Source organism: Urocitellus parryii, chromosome 8 (assembly GCF_045843805.1).
Source record: "Urocitellus parryii isolate mUroPar1 chromosome 8, mUroPar1.hap1, whole genome shotgun sequence".
In the NCBI taxonomy this organism is placed as follows: Eukaryota; Metazoa; Chordata; class Mammalia; order Rodentia; family Sciuridae; genus Urocitellus; species Urocitellus parryii.
In genome coordinates, this window is record NC_135538.1 from 52,748,166 (window position 1) to 52,762,613 (window position 14,448).

Sequence of the window (14,448 nt, forward strand, 5' to 3'; positions counted from 1 at the left end):
AAATGGCTTAGAGAAAAATCATATCAATCTGTAGTTTAAAAAATGCAAATTCATTATCTTTATCATTGCTAAAAGATGCATTTCTATTGTGTTTGAATTTTTTATAATTTTGAACTGTAGCTTTTGTTGTTTGTTGTTTCTGTGTTAAGGCAGTAAGTCCAAAAACTAATTGGTTGTACTGTTTCCAAATGACATGGCAAAAATATGAACAGTAGCCACAATGAGAATAGAATAGAAAGTATGGTTATAGGACATATTTCAAAGAAAAAAGTTACAAGGTCTCAGCGGCTGACTGAAGAGGAGAAACAGGTCAAAAATTAATTTGTCGCCATGAATAGTAACGGATAGTTATGTGTTCCAGCTTTTCAAATGAAAAGTCCCATTTAAACTTCTTAATACAACAAGGGTCATATTCTTAAAATTCATAAAGATAATGGGTTTTCCCAAGGACAGAAGAACTTTGACATCCAAAATAAAATCCCACATCCAGAGCAAAGGTAACTCCATTTTGCTAAAATGGAGGTTAATTTTTGAATAAGATGTCAAATTTTAAAGCTTAATTATTTTTAGAACTTTAAAAAAATAGGTCTGGTTGCAGCATTTGTGGCGAAACTGAGATTGCTCTATGGATCTCACAGGGGCTTTCCTTTTGGGTGGCCCTGATAGTTGATTTGTTCAGCTATTCCATCAGATTGAGTCGAATGGACATTAGAATTTCAATATCCATTCCATCTACCCAATAAAATTGTTGAAAATATCCAATAAGGCCACAGAAGGAAAAAACAAAAACTGTCTCATAAGCCATAAGTCACTATAAAAATGTCAGGTGTACCATTACAATTTTTAAAAAATTATTTCCTAAAGGATTAACTGAGACCTAGTTGTATAAGGTATGCTATCCTGATTGTAACATGGAATTCGGTGATGGGCAGATAGGAGAATGGTACCATCCAGAGTATTGATTAATAAGTCCAGCTACAATTGAGTCTCTGCATCCCCCCAAAAATAAAACCACTAAAGGCATGACAGTGCAGTTATGTTGGGTCACGGGCTAGAGTGGAACTAATCCATCGTGATGTCTTATTTAAGAGGAACGAGTGGGCGATTATTCGACTTATGGCCCTGAGGTAGGAACCAGATGCCAGATAAAGTTCACTATTAGCTACCCCCAAGTTAAAATGGGATCAGAGCAAGAAAAGGGACATGTAATTGGATGAGTAGATGGTTTCATGGAGGATGGTAGATTATGGGACCATGGTTGGTACAGGATAGTCATTTGGAACGAGAGAGATTTATGACATAAATGTGGTATGTACCGCTAGTGATCTTAATGTGCTCTGTACTATAAAGAGTTAATATTATGGCAAGTACTGTCATGTTGGCGAGCTTATTATGTCAAGTTATGATGTACTGTATTATGTACTATGTGAGTATTATGGACGTGCTTATATGCATGGTGACAGTTCTATTAATGTTGATTAAACATAGGATGTCCTATGCACGCCTACATGTATATGGGTTAGTGATGGTATTATAGGGAAAGGCATTAATGCATGCTGTACGAGTTGTTACATTGTTATTTTGGACATGGTCCCAAATATTAAGAATATACATAGGAATTATTGAAGTGCTCTCAAAAATTTTGCTACTTCATGCAGCTAGAAGAAGATGGGTTTGGTTATGGAAAACCCTCCAAGACAGATGAACTCATTAATCAGCTTCATCAATCACAAACCTGAATAACTTATCTCTGATAATTATTATTTCAGTAAAATGTGGCAATTTTAATTTTCAGATTTTCTTTGAGGAGTATGAAGATTTAAGTTGGGTATTGATATCATTAACCAGAGTCTGAAAGTAAGGTTAACTGATAAATGTGTGAAGTGAAATAAGTTTAACATTTCATATTTTTCAGTGGCCAAAAAACTCGCAAGTGATTATGGCTTAAAACATTTGTCAATAGGAGATGCTTTGCGTACTATATTGAACAATCATGCAGAAACAGAGCTGGGATTGATGTTAAATTGGCATCTCCATAAAGGAATGGTAGCACCTGATGAACTGGCCATCCAAGCCTTAGACCTTGCTCTGATGGACAGTGTGTGCAATACTTCAGGGTAAGAAAGTAGGATGGGAGGAAGGGCCATCAAGAAATTGCTCACTAGCAGTTTAAAGGCACTTATCTTAAAGAGAGTTTAAAGCTATCATATAGGTTACAATGTACTTCTCAAACTTGGAGCAATAATATAGTTACATATTTTAAATTCCCTCAAAGTGAGACTCAACTTGAATGTTCACTTGCTAGATTAGCAGGCAGACCACTTCATCCCTGCAGAACCTCCGAGTTGTACAAAGGCAGGCTTACACAGTCCACAGAGGAGACCATGTGACTTCTACACCCCAAAAGTGCTTCTCACTGCCCCACGGAATTTTGGAAGTGCAGCCTTCCCTGTCTCAGATGGTGCTGATTGCGAGACAAGGTCAAAGATGAATTTGATGCCATGAATAGTAAAGTATAGTTTAATGTTCCAGCTCTTCAAATGAAGAATTTGTTTGTTCACTTAAACTTCTTAATGTGACATGTCATAATCTAAATGTTTATAAAGATAATGGGTTTTCCCAAGGACAACAGAACTTTGACATCCAAAATAAAATCCTACATCCAGAGCAAAGGTCATCTCCATTTTGCTGAAATGTTGGTTAATTTCTGAACAAGAAGTCAAATTTTCAAAGCTTAATTATTTTTAGCTCTGTCTGGCAGGCTGCCTACCCAGGCAGCAGTGCGCCTCACTTAATGCTGTGTCTGGACAAGAGAGCTACGTGCTTTGCTGTATGTCTAATTTACTCTCCTGTGCTGACCCACTGTCTTCCAGCACAGTCACTGCCACACCCAGGGAGTAAAATCTCTACTCCAGAAGCCTAAGGCCCCGTCCTTGAGCCTTGGTCACTGAGCTGGTTGTTGTGAGTTCTGAGCCTCTTGGCCCTTCCTTGCCAATGGTCCTGGTCAAGACTTTGAACAGTTCTGATTTCAGTTATCGGGGAGCATATTCTGGAGTGCCACACTTTTCTCCCAGAGCACGCCCTTTGGGATAAGAAGGAACATATCCAGTTGAGTTACCTCCTCCCTTTTGTTCAGCTTTGCATAGGAGGGACTTTGGTAAGGGCAACTCTGGTTGAGTCACAAAGGTTTAATTTCACCTCAATCCCAGGACAAAGGCTGCTCATTCACCCTGGATTTCCCTAATCCTGAAGGTCACTCAGGTGGCTTTCATAGGACAAAGAAGTCGAGATATTCTCTAAAAACAAAAAGCAACCTTTTCTCTCATAGTAGACCAGCCGTGTTCATTTACATGCTGTTTACCATGAAACTTAGACTGTATACTAGAGACTTCTCTAGAAAGCTCTGGGGGAGCACATTCTGTGACTAAGGCTAGATAGACCCTGATAGATGAAAGAGCTGCCTAACTTAGAAAGTCACTCTTCACATAATTTATGGACAGTTTTATTCCTCTCAGTTTGATAATGAAAATCACTCAATTATCTCAAGACTGTTGGACTAACAAATTCCCTTCAGCCTTTCTATTCAGAGGCACGCATGATGAATCCTGACGGAATGATTCCTACCCAGATATCATCAGGCTCCACTTGCCAACTCTGCATCTCCCCTTCTGTATCACAGCCTCCTCACAGAATATCCACACACACACACAAAAAAGTGTCTCTCTCCTCCCAGAACATCTATTTACTGAGCATCTAATATATGCCAGGTTCTATTCTAGTACATACCTGCTCTTTTAAAAGGTTGAATATCATTTCCTCTGTTTTACTAAAAACTCAAGCTCAGAGAGCTTAAACCAGGTTTCAAATCTGGGTCTGTCTATGTTCTTTCTGCTGCTCATGCTTACTCTAATAGCACAACTGGAGCACTGTGTTTAAAATATTCTGTTTTCTCTTAAATTCTGCCAAAACCTAGTTCTGCAATGCTAAGTGTCTGCATACAGACCTCTCTCCTACCTCTGCCTTCCCAACTGTGTCCCTGTGTGTACTGCCCACCTCCTGGCTCCTGGGCTGACTGAGGTTTAGGGTATAGAAATGAAGAAGATAAAGCACAAGAGGATAAACTGGCTCCCTTGTCTGTCTAAACTGGGAGCTATCAGAGTTCATCACTCCCAAATACATGTATTTTAAGTTTGAGACTAAGTATCCAAAATACTTATTTTCTCATTTTTGACTCATTCGAATGCCTTTTAAATTCTGAATGTATTTCACAAGTTGATCTGTTGTTTTAAACATAGATACTTATAAATGCAAATTCTGATATCACCTTCACCCATTCCTATTACTAAATTATACCATATTATTTCTATGTTGCTTAAGAAAGCTAAAATTTCATCCTCCATATATTCCTTTCCCCTCTCTGCTTCATCCAGTCAATGAATAAATTGTATGTATTTCTGCCTATCATCTCAAATTAAACCACTTCTTTCTCTCTCCTATGCTAACATTCTGGTCTAAGACATTATTGTCAAATACCTAGATAAACTGAGTTACATAAGGAAAAGCCTAGGGTCAGTCCTGAAAAGATGGACATGTTCTGGAAGGCAGCACAAGAAAGAAGAAATGCAGAATTTTTATTTTCATGTTTCTCTGTGTTAAGCGTTGTCATCGATGGGTACCCTGTAACTGCATATCAGATGAATCTCTTGGAAACCAACTCCATCATTCCCATGATCATCTTTGAGTTGGACGTGCCTTCCAAGGAGATCTTCAAAAGATTGTTCCTGGAAAAAAAAAGTGAACAAAAGTAATGTACACGATTTAAAATCAATGACAAAGAAATGAATTTTAGTCACTGAGAGGGAAAAAGTTATGTTTTTAACAGCTTTTTCCATTCCTTCTCTATTTCTCTATTAGTTTGCCTTATCCATTGCACAACAGTGCTCAGATTATAGCTGTCAAGAATGCAAAGTACCGTAAAAATATTGGTGAGATTAGGCAATATTATCAAGAACAGCATCAGAACTGGTATGTGATTGACGGACTTCACAGTAAGTGGTGGGTGTGGAATGAAGTCACTAAGAAAATTTGCATGATAAACAAACACATGCAGACATACCTGGAAAGAATACGAGAAGGTAAGAAAATATTTTAAAATGTAAAATAAAGTGTGAATGTAAAGTTTAAACATATCCGACCCATATTACCACAATTTATTAAATTTGAACATTTGTCCCAACAATCCTAAGCAGTATTTTTATTTTAAGTATATAGGTACTATTCAATTGTTGTGGTGCTATGGTCTGAAATTTTATGTCCTCCAGAAATTCATATGTTGAAATTCAATCCCCAATGCAATAGATTTAGGAGGTGGGGACTTTAAGAAGGGATTAGGTCATGACGTCTCTAGGTCTCTGACCTCATGAATGGGATTACTGCCCTTATTATGAAGGCTTGAGGGAAACTCTTTACCCCTTCTTTTATGTGAGGATGCAGCAAGAAAGTGCCAGATGCCAAGTCTTCTGGCACCCTGATCTTGAACTTCCCCACCTGGAACTATGAGCAATAAATTCCTGTTGTTTATCAGTTATCCAGTCTAAGACATTTGGTAAGTGGCCCAAATGGACTAAAATATGTGGGGATATCTATTTTTTTTTTCTAAAAAATGACTGCTGCTACTCAAACTATCACTTGTTAATTTATTTTTTTCTTCTTACTTGACACATAATAATAATATTTGTGGGGTACAGTGTGATAATCAGTACAGGTACACATGTGTAATGGTCAAATCAGGACATTTAGATATCAGCCCTTTTTTAGTTAGCTTTTGCATCACTGTAATCAAAGCACCGAACAAGAACAACTTACAGGAGGAAAAGTTTATCTGGGGCTCATGGTGTCAGAGGCCTCAGTCCGTAGATGACTGATTCCATTACTCTGGGCCAAAGTGAGGCAGCACATGATGAGGGAAAGGCCCAGCAGAGGAAAGCTCTCTGCTCAGGTCAGGGTCAGGAAAGAGATACAGAGAGAACAACTCTTCCAGGGAAGGTCCCCAGTGACCCACCTCCTCCAGCTGCACCGCACTTGCCCACAGTTACTACATTCAGACCACATGGACTGGTCAGGTCACAGGTCTCATAATTCAATCATGTTACCTCTGAATATTTCTGCATTAACAGGAGCTTGGGGGAACACCTCACACCTAAACCATAACACATCTCCTTATCATTTCTCTGTGTTTGATGCCTTCAAACTCCTCTCTTCCAATTCTTCGTAAATTATGTTAAGTTATAAACGTAAGTCACCCTGCTATGCTGTAGAACACTACAGCTTATTCCTCCAGTCTAACTCTATTTTGGTACCCTCTGTCTCCCTTACACCCTCCTCTTCCTAGCCTCTAGTAATCACTGTCCTATTCTTCTTTTCTAAGATTAATATGTGATATTTATCTTTACATGTCTGGCTTATTTCACTTGACATAGTGTCCTCCAGCTCCATCATTTTGCTGCAAATGACAGAATTTCATCCTTTTTAATGAATGAAAGGACTACTTTTAAAATATATTGGCATCAAATTCACTCATTTTTTATACTAAGATGTATAAAAAAAATTTAATTTTCTGTAACATCTCATATTGCTTTGGAGTCCCCGCTCTAATAGAAGAAAACTCTTAAACTTATCCATTAAAGGACCTTGGACTCTTTCTTTCTAAAACATCCTCTTTAGGGTAAATCCAATCCTTTTTGGATACATGTTTCTTCTCTTCCCTAGGGTGGCATCTGGACACAATGAAAAATTAGTGTCAGTAATATCATGTCAACAACCTATTTGCATTTCCTGAAATCTATCCCAAAGAAATTTTTTAAATATATAGCAAATATATATATATATATATATATATATATATATTTATATATATACATACATTTACATATATATACCCATACACACACATTCCAGTTTTTACGCACATAAATAATTACGTAGGCTTATATTAATATTGTTTATAATATATAGTTTATAATAGCTAAAAACTAAAACAGAACACTTATCAATAGATAGTTAAGTAAACTATATGTATATTTATATAGTGAAGTACTGTGTATCAATTCAAAAAATTAGGTAAATCATATAAACCAATATAGAAAGATATCAAAGACCATGACTAACTGATAAAAACAAGTTGCAGAATAATATTTTAGGGCACAGTGACATAAGCACACTAGATGCAAAAATATGATATATGCAAATATATAGAAAAAAGACTGAAAAGGATATAAACCTAACAATGATTACCTCTCGGGAAGGGTGTTAGTTTGAGATGTCGGAGGTATGAATAGTAACTTTGACTTTTTACTTTATCATTTGGAATTTTTAAATGCTTGGTATTTTTGTGTAGTGCTGTGTAATTGAAATTATTTTATTTTTTTAAAAATCTTTGTTTCATATGAAAATATATAATAATAATAATAATATATTAATAACAGGGAAAGCTGCCCTCATCGACAAGTTGTGTATCACACCTCAAGAACTGATTTCTCGCCTGGGAGAATTTGGACAGTTCTGCCCTGTCAGCCTGGCAGAATCATATGAATTATGTGACTGCTCTGTAACTGACTCCTTGGAATTTGCAGCAGAGTTCAGAGGTCACTATTATAAAATGAGTTCCCAGGAAAAACTAAATGTAAGTTTTTTTCCTAAATCCAAATACTTACCAAGGATAGAAAGTACCTTATCTTGGAATTCTTCAAAGAGCAAGGGGTGGCCACTCCTGGAAACACCCAGAAACTTGGGACCAGAAGCCCCATTATTGGAATCTTTGTCTCTGAAACCAGTGATCAGTCTTGAGAGTAAATCTCAGAACATATTTTGAAATAGCAGAAGCCCTGGGGCAGTGATGGGCTCTTGGCCTTCGCCAGCTATCAGATAGGGAGAGCATATGATTAGCCTCACCAATATAGAGGGTGCTGAGCATAGAGGCCTCAACTCATAGGTGGGCATCCAGGAGATTCATCTCCAAAGGCTGCAAAGTAAAGAAAAGAGTCAATAGAGGCTTGGTGCGGTGGTACACACCTGTGCTCCCAGCAACTAAGGAGGATTGCAAGTTTGAGGCCAACCCCAGCAACTTAGCAAGGCTCTAAGAAAATTGATGAGATCCTGTCTCAACATAGAAAATAAAAAGGACTGGGGATATAGCTCAGTGCAAAAGTGAACCTGGGTTAACTCCCAAGGACCAAAAAAAGTCAATAGAAATGAAACAACAGGTGACATATGTCTACTATATACTACTGTGTACTGTACTTTTAAAAAAGTGTATGTGGTTTTTTGTTTTATTTTTGTTTTAGCAGTACTGGGATCAAACCCAGGGCCTCATGCATGCTTGGAGAATACTTACCACTGAGCTATGTTCCCAACCCTTAAAATTTTTTTCATACAGTTTTCCCTCAGTAGAGATTGGTTCCAGTACACCTCCAAACAAAGATACAAAAATCCATGAAAGTCAAGTCCCTTATACAAAATGGCATAGTATTGCATAAAACCTACACACACCTTCCCATATGCTTTATGTCATCTCTAGATTATTCATAATACCTAATACAATGTAAATGCCACATAACTAGTTGTTGTTCTGTTTTGTTTAGAGAATAATGACAGGGAAAGTCTGTACATGTTCACTATAGAACCAATGTTTCTTTCCTGAGTATTTTTTATCCCTGGTTGGTTGAACCCAAGGATTTAGGCCCTGCTGATAGAGAGGACCAGCTGTTTATGTCCATGGATATGGAAGGTCAACTGTACTTCTGGGATGTGTTTTTTTTTTCTTTGTTTTTGTAGCACTGGAGACTTAGGCCAGGGGTGCTCTATCACCAAACTACATCCCCACCCCTTTTTAGTTTTTATTTGGGGACAAGTTGCCCAGACTGGTCTCCACCTTGTGATCTCCTGCCTCAGCCTCTCAAGTAGCCAGGATTACAGGCACGTGCCACCATGCCTGACTGTACTTTTGTTTAATGGAACAAAAATGAGGTTTTGTTCTGGAATTATAATATCCATAATTTGATGATATAAAATGGTTAGTAGTTGAAGGCAATAATGAAAACTGATCAGATGTCTCTGAACATTTTATTTTCCTCTGAAGAAGTAGAATTATTGTTATTTCTTTGTTGAGATAATTCATTTCTTTCCTCTTTTTAAATAGTATTCCCAAAACTTAAAAAGTAGAAGTGACATTAGAGATCATGTATCTGGCCTACCCTGTCCATTTTACAGAGTAACTGACTCTAGAGAAGTTAATTCACCTTCCAAAGGGCATTACTCAACTAGTTAATTACACTGCTGGACAGGAAGACAGGCCAGCAGGTGATTCACACTGCCTGTCACATAGTTGAAGCTCAACAATTCATTTTTATATGAATGAATGAGGTGAGGAGAGACATGATCATCTGGGAGATTACCATATGGAACTTCCTACTGGAAAAGTTATCATAGTGTGGAGAACAGCTCTCAGGTGATTTGAAGGGCACAACATTGCAACTGAAAATGGAGAAAAGAACAGGAGAGCCTCCATGGATTTTTTACAGGTATACTGTAGCTGTTTTAAATGGTCTTGCTTCTGTAATCCTTTTTTAACAGAAATTTTTGGAAAACCCAGAATTGTACGTGACTCCCTTGGCACCTCATCCACTCCCACCTGCTGACAGGATTCCCAAAAGGCTGACGCTGTCAGAGCTGAAGAGTCGATTCCCCAAGTGTGCAGAACTCCAGGGCTATTGTCCGGTGACCTATCAGGATGGAAAACAAAGGCAAGTCCTCACCCTCAGAGAAGTATAGAAAGTTGCCCCTATTCAGAATGAGTACTTCATAGCATAGTTTTGATCAAAAGATCAGGCTGGTGCTGTGTCGCACACCTGTAATCCCAGTGGCTCGGGAGGCTGAGGCAGGAGGATCATGAGTTCAAAGCCAGCCTCTGCAAAAACAAAGCACTAAGCAACTCAATGAGACCCTGTCTCTAAATTAAAAGACAAATTAGGGCTGGGAATGTGGCTCAGTAGCTGAGTGCCCCTGAGTTCAATCCCCAGAATGACTGCTACTTTTTAATTGGGAAAATATTCTGTTTCTTCCTTGAGCTGCATAAGTAGAAAAAGAAAACATTGACATTTTGTTTACACAGAAGGGTGTTTTTTATTTTGCTTTGGTTTTGATCTTTCAGATATGAAGCCCTCGTACCTGGTAACATTAATTATGCTGTAGAATACCGTGATCGTATATATATTTGTGAGAGTAAAGAAAAACTTGATAAATTCCTAAGGTGAGATTATTTACTAAGTCATAAATATTCACTGAATATTTTCTGTGTTCCATGCACCGTGCTGGGAAATGGAGGAGTAGAGAGCAAGGACTAGTCCTTGCTGTCCCAAATCCTGAGGCTTCTGGTAAAATAGACTTCAAGTACCTGATAACAACAGCCTGTGATGGGGCCCAAGGGCGGGAAGCACCTAGAGTTCTGGAATCAAAACATGCAGCCCAAAGGCACAACTGAATTGTTTAAATGAGGACTGAGAATGGGCTGGATAAAGGGACAAAATCTGGCCCTGGGGATCAGGCAACTGCAGAAATTCAGCATGGCTGGATGTGATGTGGAGAGGGAGAGAGGCAGAAGTAAGGCTGGAGGAGGTGAGCAGGGCCAGAGTGCAGAGGGTAAATAAAACCACCATACAGCACTTGGACTTGACCCTAAGGAGAGTATAAATACACTGTCTGGTATTAAGGTAGGTCAGTGTTAGAATCAGATTTGTTCCAGAGGGAGACCACTATGGAGTGTTGAGTTTGGGTTAGAGGCAGGAATACCATTTAGGAGGCCGATAGTGTGGTTCTGTCCAAAATACTATGATATTGCCTCAGCAGGCTTGGGACTACACTCTGCTAAACACCCACACAGCAGTGTCAGAAGAATTTACATGGGAGACTGAAAAAGAAGAACCCCATAAAAAGAACCACAGAGAGATGAAAGGAGAGCAGGATAGGAGGCTATGGGGAGGTGGAGGGAAAGACAGAAAGTCTGTGGGAGGGAATGGCCAACAGGTTTAAATGCTGTTGGGAGGTCAAGCTACACAAGGACTGAAATGCCTGTGAGATTCTGGTCATCCCAAGCCACTGGTGATCTTGGGAATAATGTTGATTAGAGTGAGATGAGGAGTGGAGTGGAAGAGAGATGAGAGGATTAGGACCTCCTGTAGTTCAGAGATTACAAACACAGATGTCCTCAGCAGACAGGAGGAAAAGGAGCAAAGGGAAGCCGGTTGCTTATGAAAGAGGACAAGTGGCAAGTGGTGGGAAGGGCTGCAAACTGGACCCCACAGCCCCTGGCTAAAGGGGACAGCAGTTGCTCATGTACTACCAGACAGTTCTTGTTCCCACAGAAGTTGGAAATGAATTTTCTTTAAACTTTATGATTATTAAACATTCATGACTGCTTCGAATGTTTAAATAAAATACCATGTAGATCCCATCACTTCTGTAGCTAGAACTCAGTTAGTTTGTGATCTCTAGGAAGACTCATTGTTTCAACCGTAGTAAGAAAATAGCTGTTAGTTGCTGGGAGCAGTGTAAAGGACTGAAGGAGTGAAGTTGGATTTTCTTTAATAAAGGAATTATGAGTGTATTTAAATGCAGATATATGGGAAGAATTCAATAAAGAAGGAGAGAGAAACTGCCATAGTAAGATACATGGGGGGGAGAGGATGCAGTAGGGAACCAAGTGTGGCCAGGGACTGGTCTTAGATAGAAGGTCTGCCAGGAAAGAGGACCATATGTGTGGCTTTGCTTGAGCAGCCGATAGAGGATGGCTTCCATCCAGATGGCTTCCTTCCTGTATATCACATGGCATCTGCCTGAGGGATAGAAGGAAGTACTTAGAAAATCAAACTAGAGAATAAAGAAAGTTCTATATAGTTGCTGTGAAAAATAAGACAAGGTGAACAGGGCTGGGATCCCAAATGAATTGTACATCTATATTTCTGAATGTGCAGAATGAGTATATTTATGAGCATCCATTTAATGAACTTTGTGTTTTTAGGTTTCCACTGAAATACTGGGATCAGAAGCTTCCACACAAACTACCTCCATTAAAGGAACCAATAAACCTTACTAGTCTCCCTTTGCCTGGCTATCTGGAACAGGTTTTGTTACATGATTTTTCTGTGATACACATTAGAAGAATACAATGGTCTATTCTTTTCAATTTTTATTTTGGTAGCATTGAAATTCAAGACAAAGTTTTATGAATTTAAGTTAAAAATCCACTCTTAATGTACTTAAGGGTAAAATGTGTGAAAAGCCCCTACTTCCACAGCCAATTCCTAAATATCTGCACTAGAGTGAAGAAAGAGTAGATCATATAAATTTACTTACATTTGACTTATAGTTGTTTGGTTTCTTTTTCCTTCTTTCTTTCTTTCTTTTTTTTTTTTTTTTTTTGTACTAGGAATTTAACCCAGGGAACTTCACCACAGAGCCACATCCCCCAGCCCTTTTGATTTTTCCTTTTGAGACAGGGTCTTGCTAAGGTGCTTAGGGCCTCACTAAGTCACTGATGTTGGCCTAGAACTTTGTGATCCTTCTGCATCAGCCTCCCAAGTTGCTGGGAGTAGAGTCATGTGCCACTATGCCCAGCTGGTTCCCATTTTAAAATTTCAGTCTGTACATTTTTTCATAAGTTGAAATGTGCAGATTCAGTCTCCAAGCAGCTTCTTCACTGCTCAAGAGTCAAACTGCAATACCAGACAAGTATTTTGCCCCAAATCCAGATGAAACTATCTACTGGTGTCATCTTATTTAATTTGGATGTAACTCTTTTTAAAATAGTAAGTTTATCAGTAGTTAACTACTATTTTGACAGCTATTTTTTAAAATTCTATAAAATAAATGCCCAGGGCACAATTTTATACCTTTATCACAAATTCTTAACTACATTGTCTTTTTCAATGTGCTAGAAAGTTAGTCTTCAGTCTGGTTAAACATCAAAATTCCAGGGAAGCTCACCCAGAGAAAAATATTCTCATAAAGGCCAAATTTTATCATTAAATTCTTATCTTCTGAGCTCTAGAATTTTGAGTGTGGTGATAATTCTGATCTTTTGAAGCAGAGGTGAGCCCAGATAGCTCAAAGCCCAGTGGTCCCTTCTTTCTTTTTTCTTTTCTTTTTTGTTATGGAAAATGTCCACATATAAAAATAGAATGGTGTAATGAAGCTCATGCATGTATCCATTACCCAACTGGTACTAAGTCAATTTACATCTCATTTTTCCTAATTAAATGTAGTTAGTATATTCTTTCCTGTTGGCTAAATGGTTGTCTGACTTTCTTTATAACCCTCATTCACAACCTCAGGGAGGTTATTTGAGGAAAGGAATAGGCCTCTCTATTTATCTTCACTGAGAAAAGAAACCAAACTCAAATAAATACATGATGTAAATTATTCCCTTCCTACAGGGTACTGCATCTTCTTTAATTAAAGCAATGAATGCAGCAGGATGCCTGAAGCCCAAATTCCCCTTCTTAAGTGTACAGAGATCTGCATTATTGTATATAGCATTCCATCTAAAAGGTATGTCTACACTGCTCAGAACTAATTTATCATTCATTGTAGTATACATTATAAATAAGATAAATAGGATTGTTAAACTGGGCTGGTTGCTTCATTGAAGAGAAAGAGAGAGTGGGAGGGGCAGATGCAATACAAAATAACAAAAAATATCAAAACTGAATAACTAGTTTTAAAGCAAGGACTATAACTAATATAGTTAGTTCTTAATAATCCTTGCCACAAAGAAAGGTGAATATAGACAATTATGGTCAAAAATAGATTCCTCAAATCCTGTCTGGAAAGTGACTGTCTCCTTAGCCATCCATCACTGTGCAACTCACTCACACGTGTACCCAGATTTATTTCTCTTTCAGTTAATAACTCACTAACCTATCAAAAAACATTCACAAAAATTCTGTGGAATTTTCTACAGCATTTAATCCCAAAGGTTCTGAATATACAAGAAAAAAGTATAAGAAGAAGATGGAACAGTTTATGGAGAGATGTGAACTCATAACGTACTTGGGTGATAAGATGACCAGACAATACAAGGAACCTCAGTTTAGAGCAATTGACTTTGATCATAAATTACAGACCTTTCTCTCCCTTAAAAATATAGACCCACTTAGTGGATAGTTTGCTTAGGTTTCCACAATCTGAATCTCAAGAGTTATCTCCAGGTGATAGAAGAAAGTTGAGAGAAAACTGAAAAATCTCTCCCTCTGTGAAGTACATTTCCTTCCCTGAGTGATGTTCCATGGTTGCCAGAATTCAAATGGACTCAAAAGGTCTACTAGCCAGGAAAAGTTGCTCTTCTGTAAGAATAAATTTGAATATGATTTTAAAGTGTATTGCTCTTTGCCTGAA

At 38.1% G+C, this 14,448-nt stretch overlaps 1 protein-coding gene across 1 annotated transcript in view; it reads left to right on the plus strand.

The window, feature by feature from the left end:
* Positions 1-14,217, plus strand: part of Ak9 (adenylate kinase 9) — a 128,470-nt gene extending 114,253 nt beyond the window's left edge. The window contains exons 31-39 of the mRNA XM_026389647.2: positions 1,916-2,117; positions 4,658-4,804; positions 4,915-5,135; positions 7,485-7,681; positions 9,631-9,800; positions 10,208-10,306; positions 12,074-12,176; positions 13,488-13,602; positions 14,015-14,217. Of these exons, the coding sequence (XP_026245432.2) occupies positions 1,916-2,117; positions 4,658-4,804; positions 4,915-5,135; positions 7,485-7,681; positions 9,631-9,800; positions 10,208-10,306; positions 12,074-12,176; positions 13,488-13,602; positions 14,015-14,217 (1,457 nt within the window). The remainder of the gene's footprint in view (positions 1-1,915; positions 2,118-4,657; positions 4,805-4,914; positions 5,136-7,484; positions 7,682-9,630; positions 9,801-10,207; positions 10,307-12,073; positions 12,177-13,487; positions 13,603-14,014) is intronic.
* The last annotated feature ends 231 nt before the right edge of the window (positions 14,218-14,448 follow it).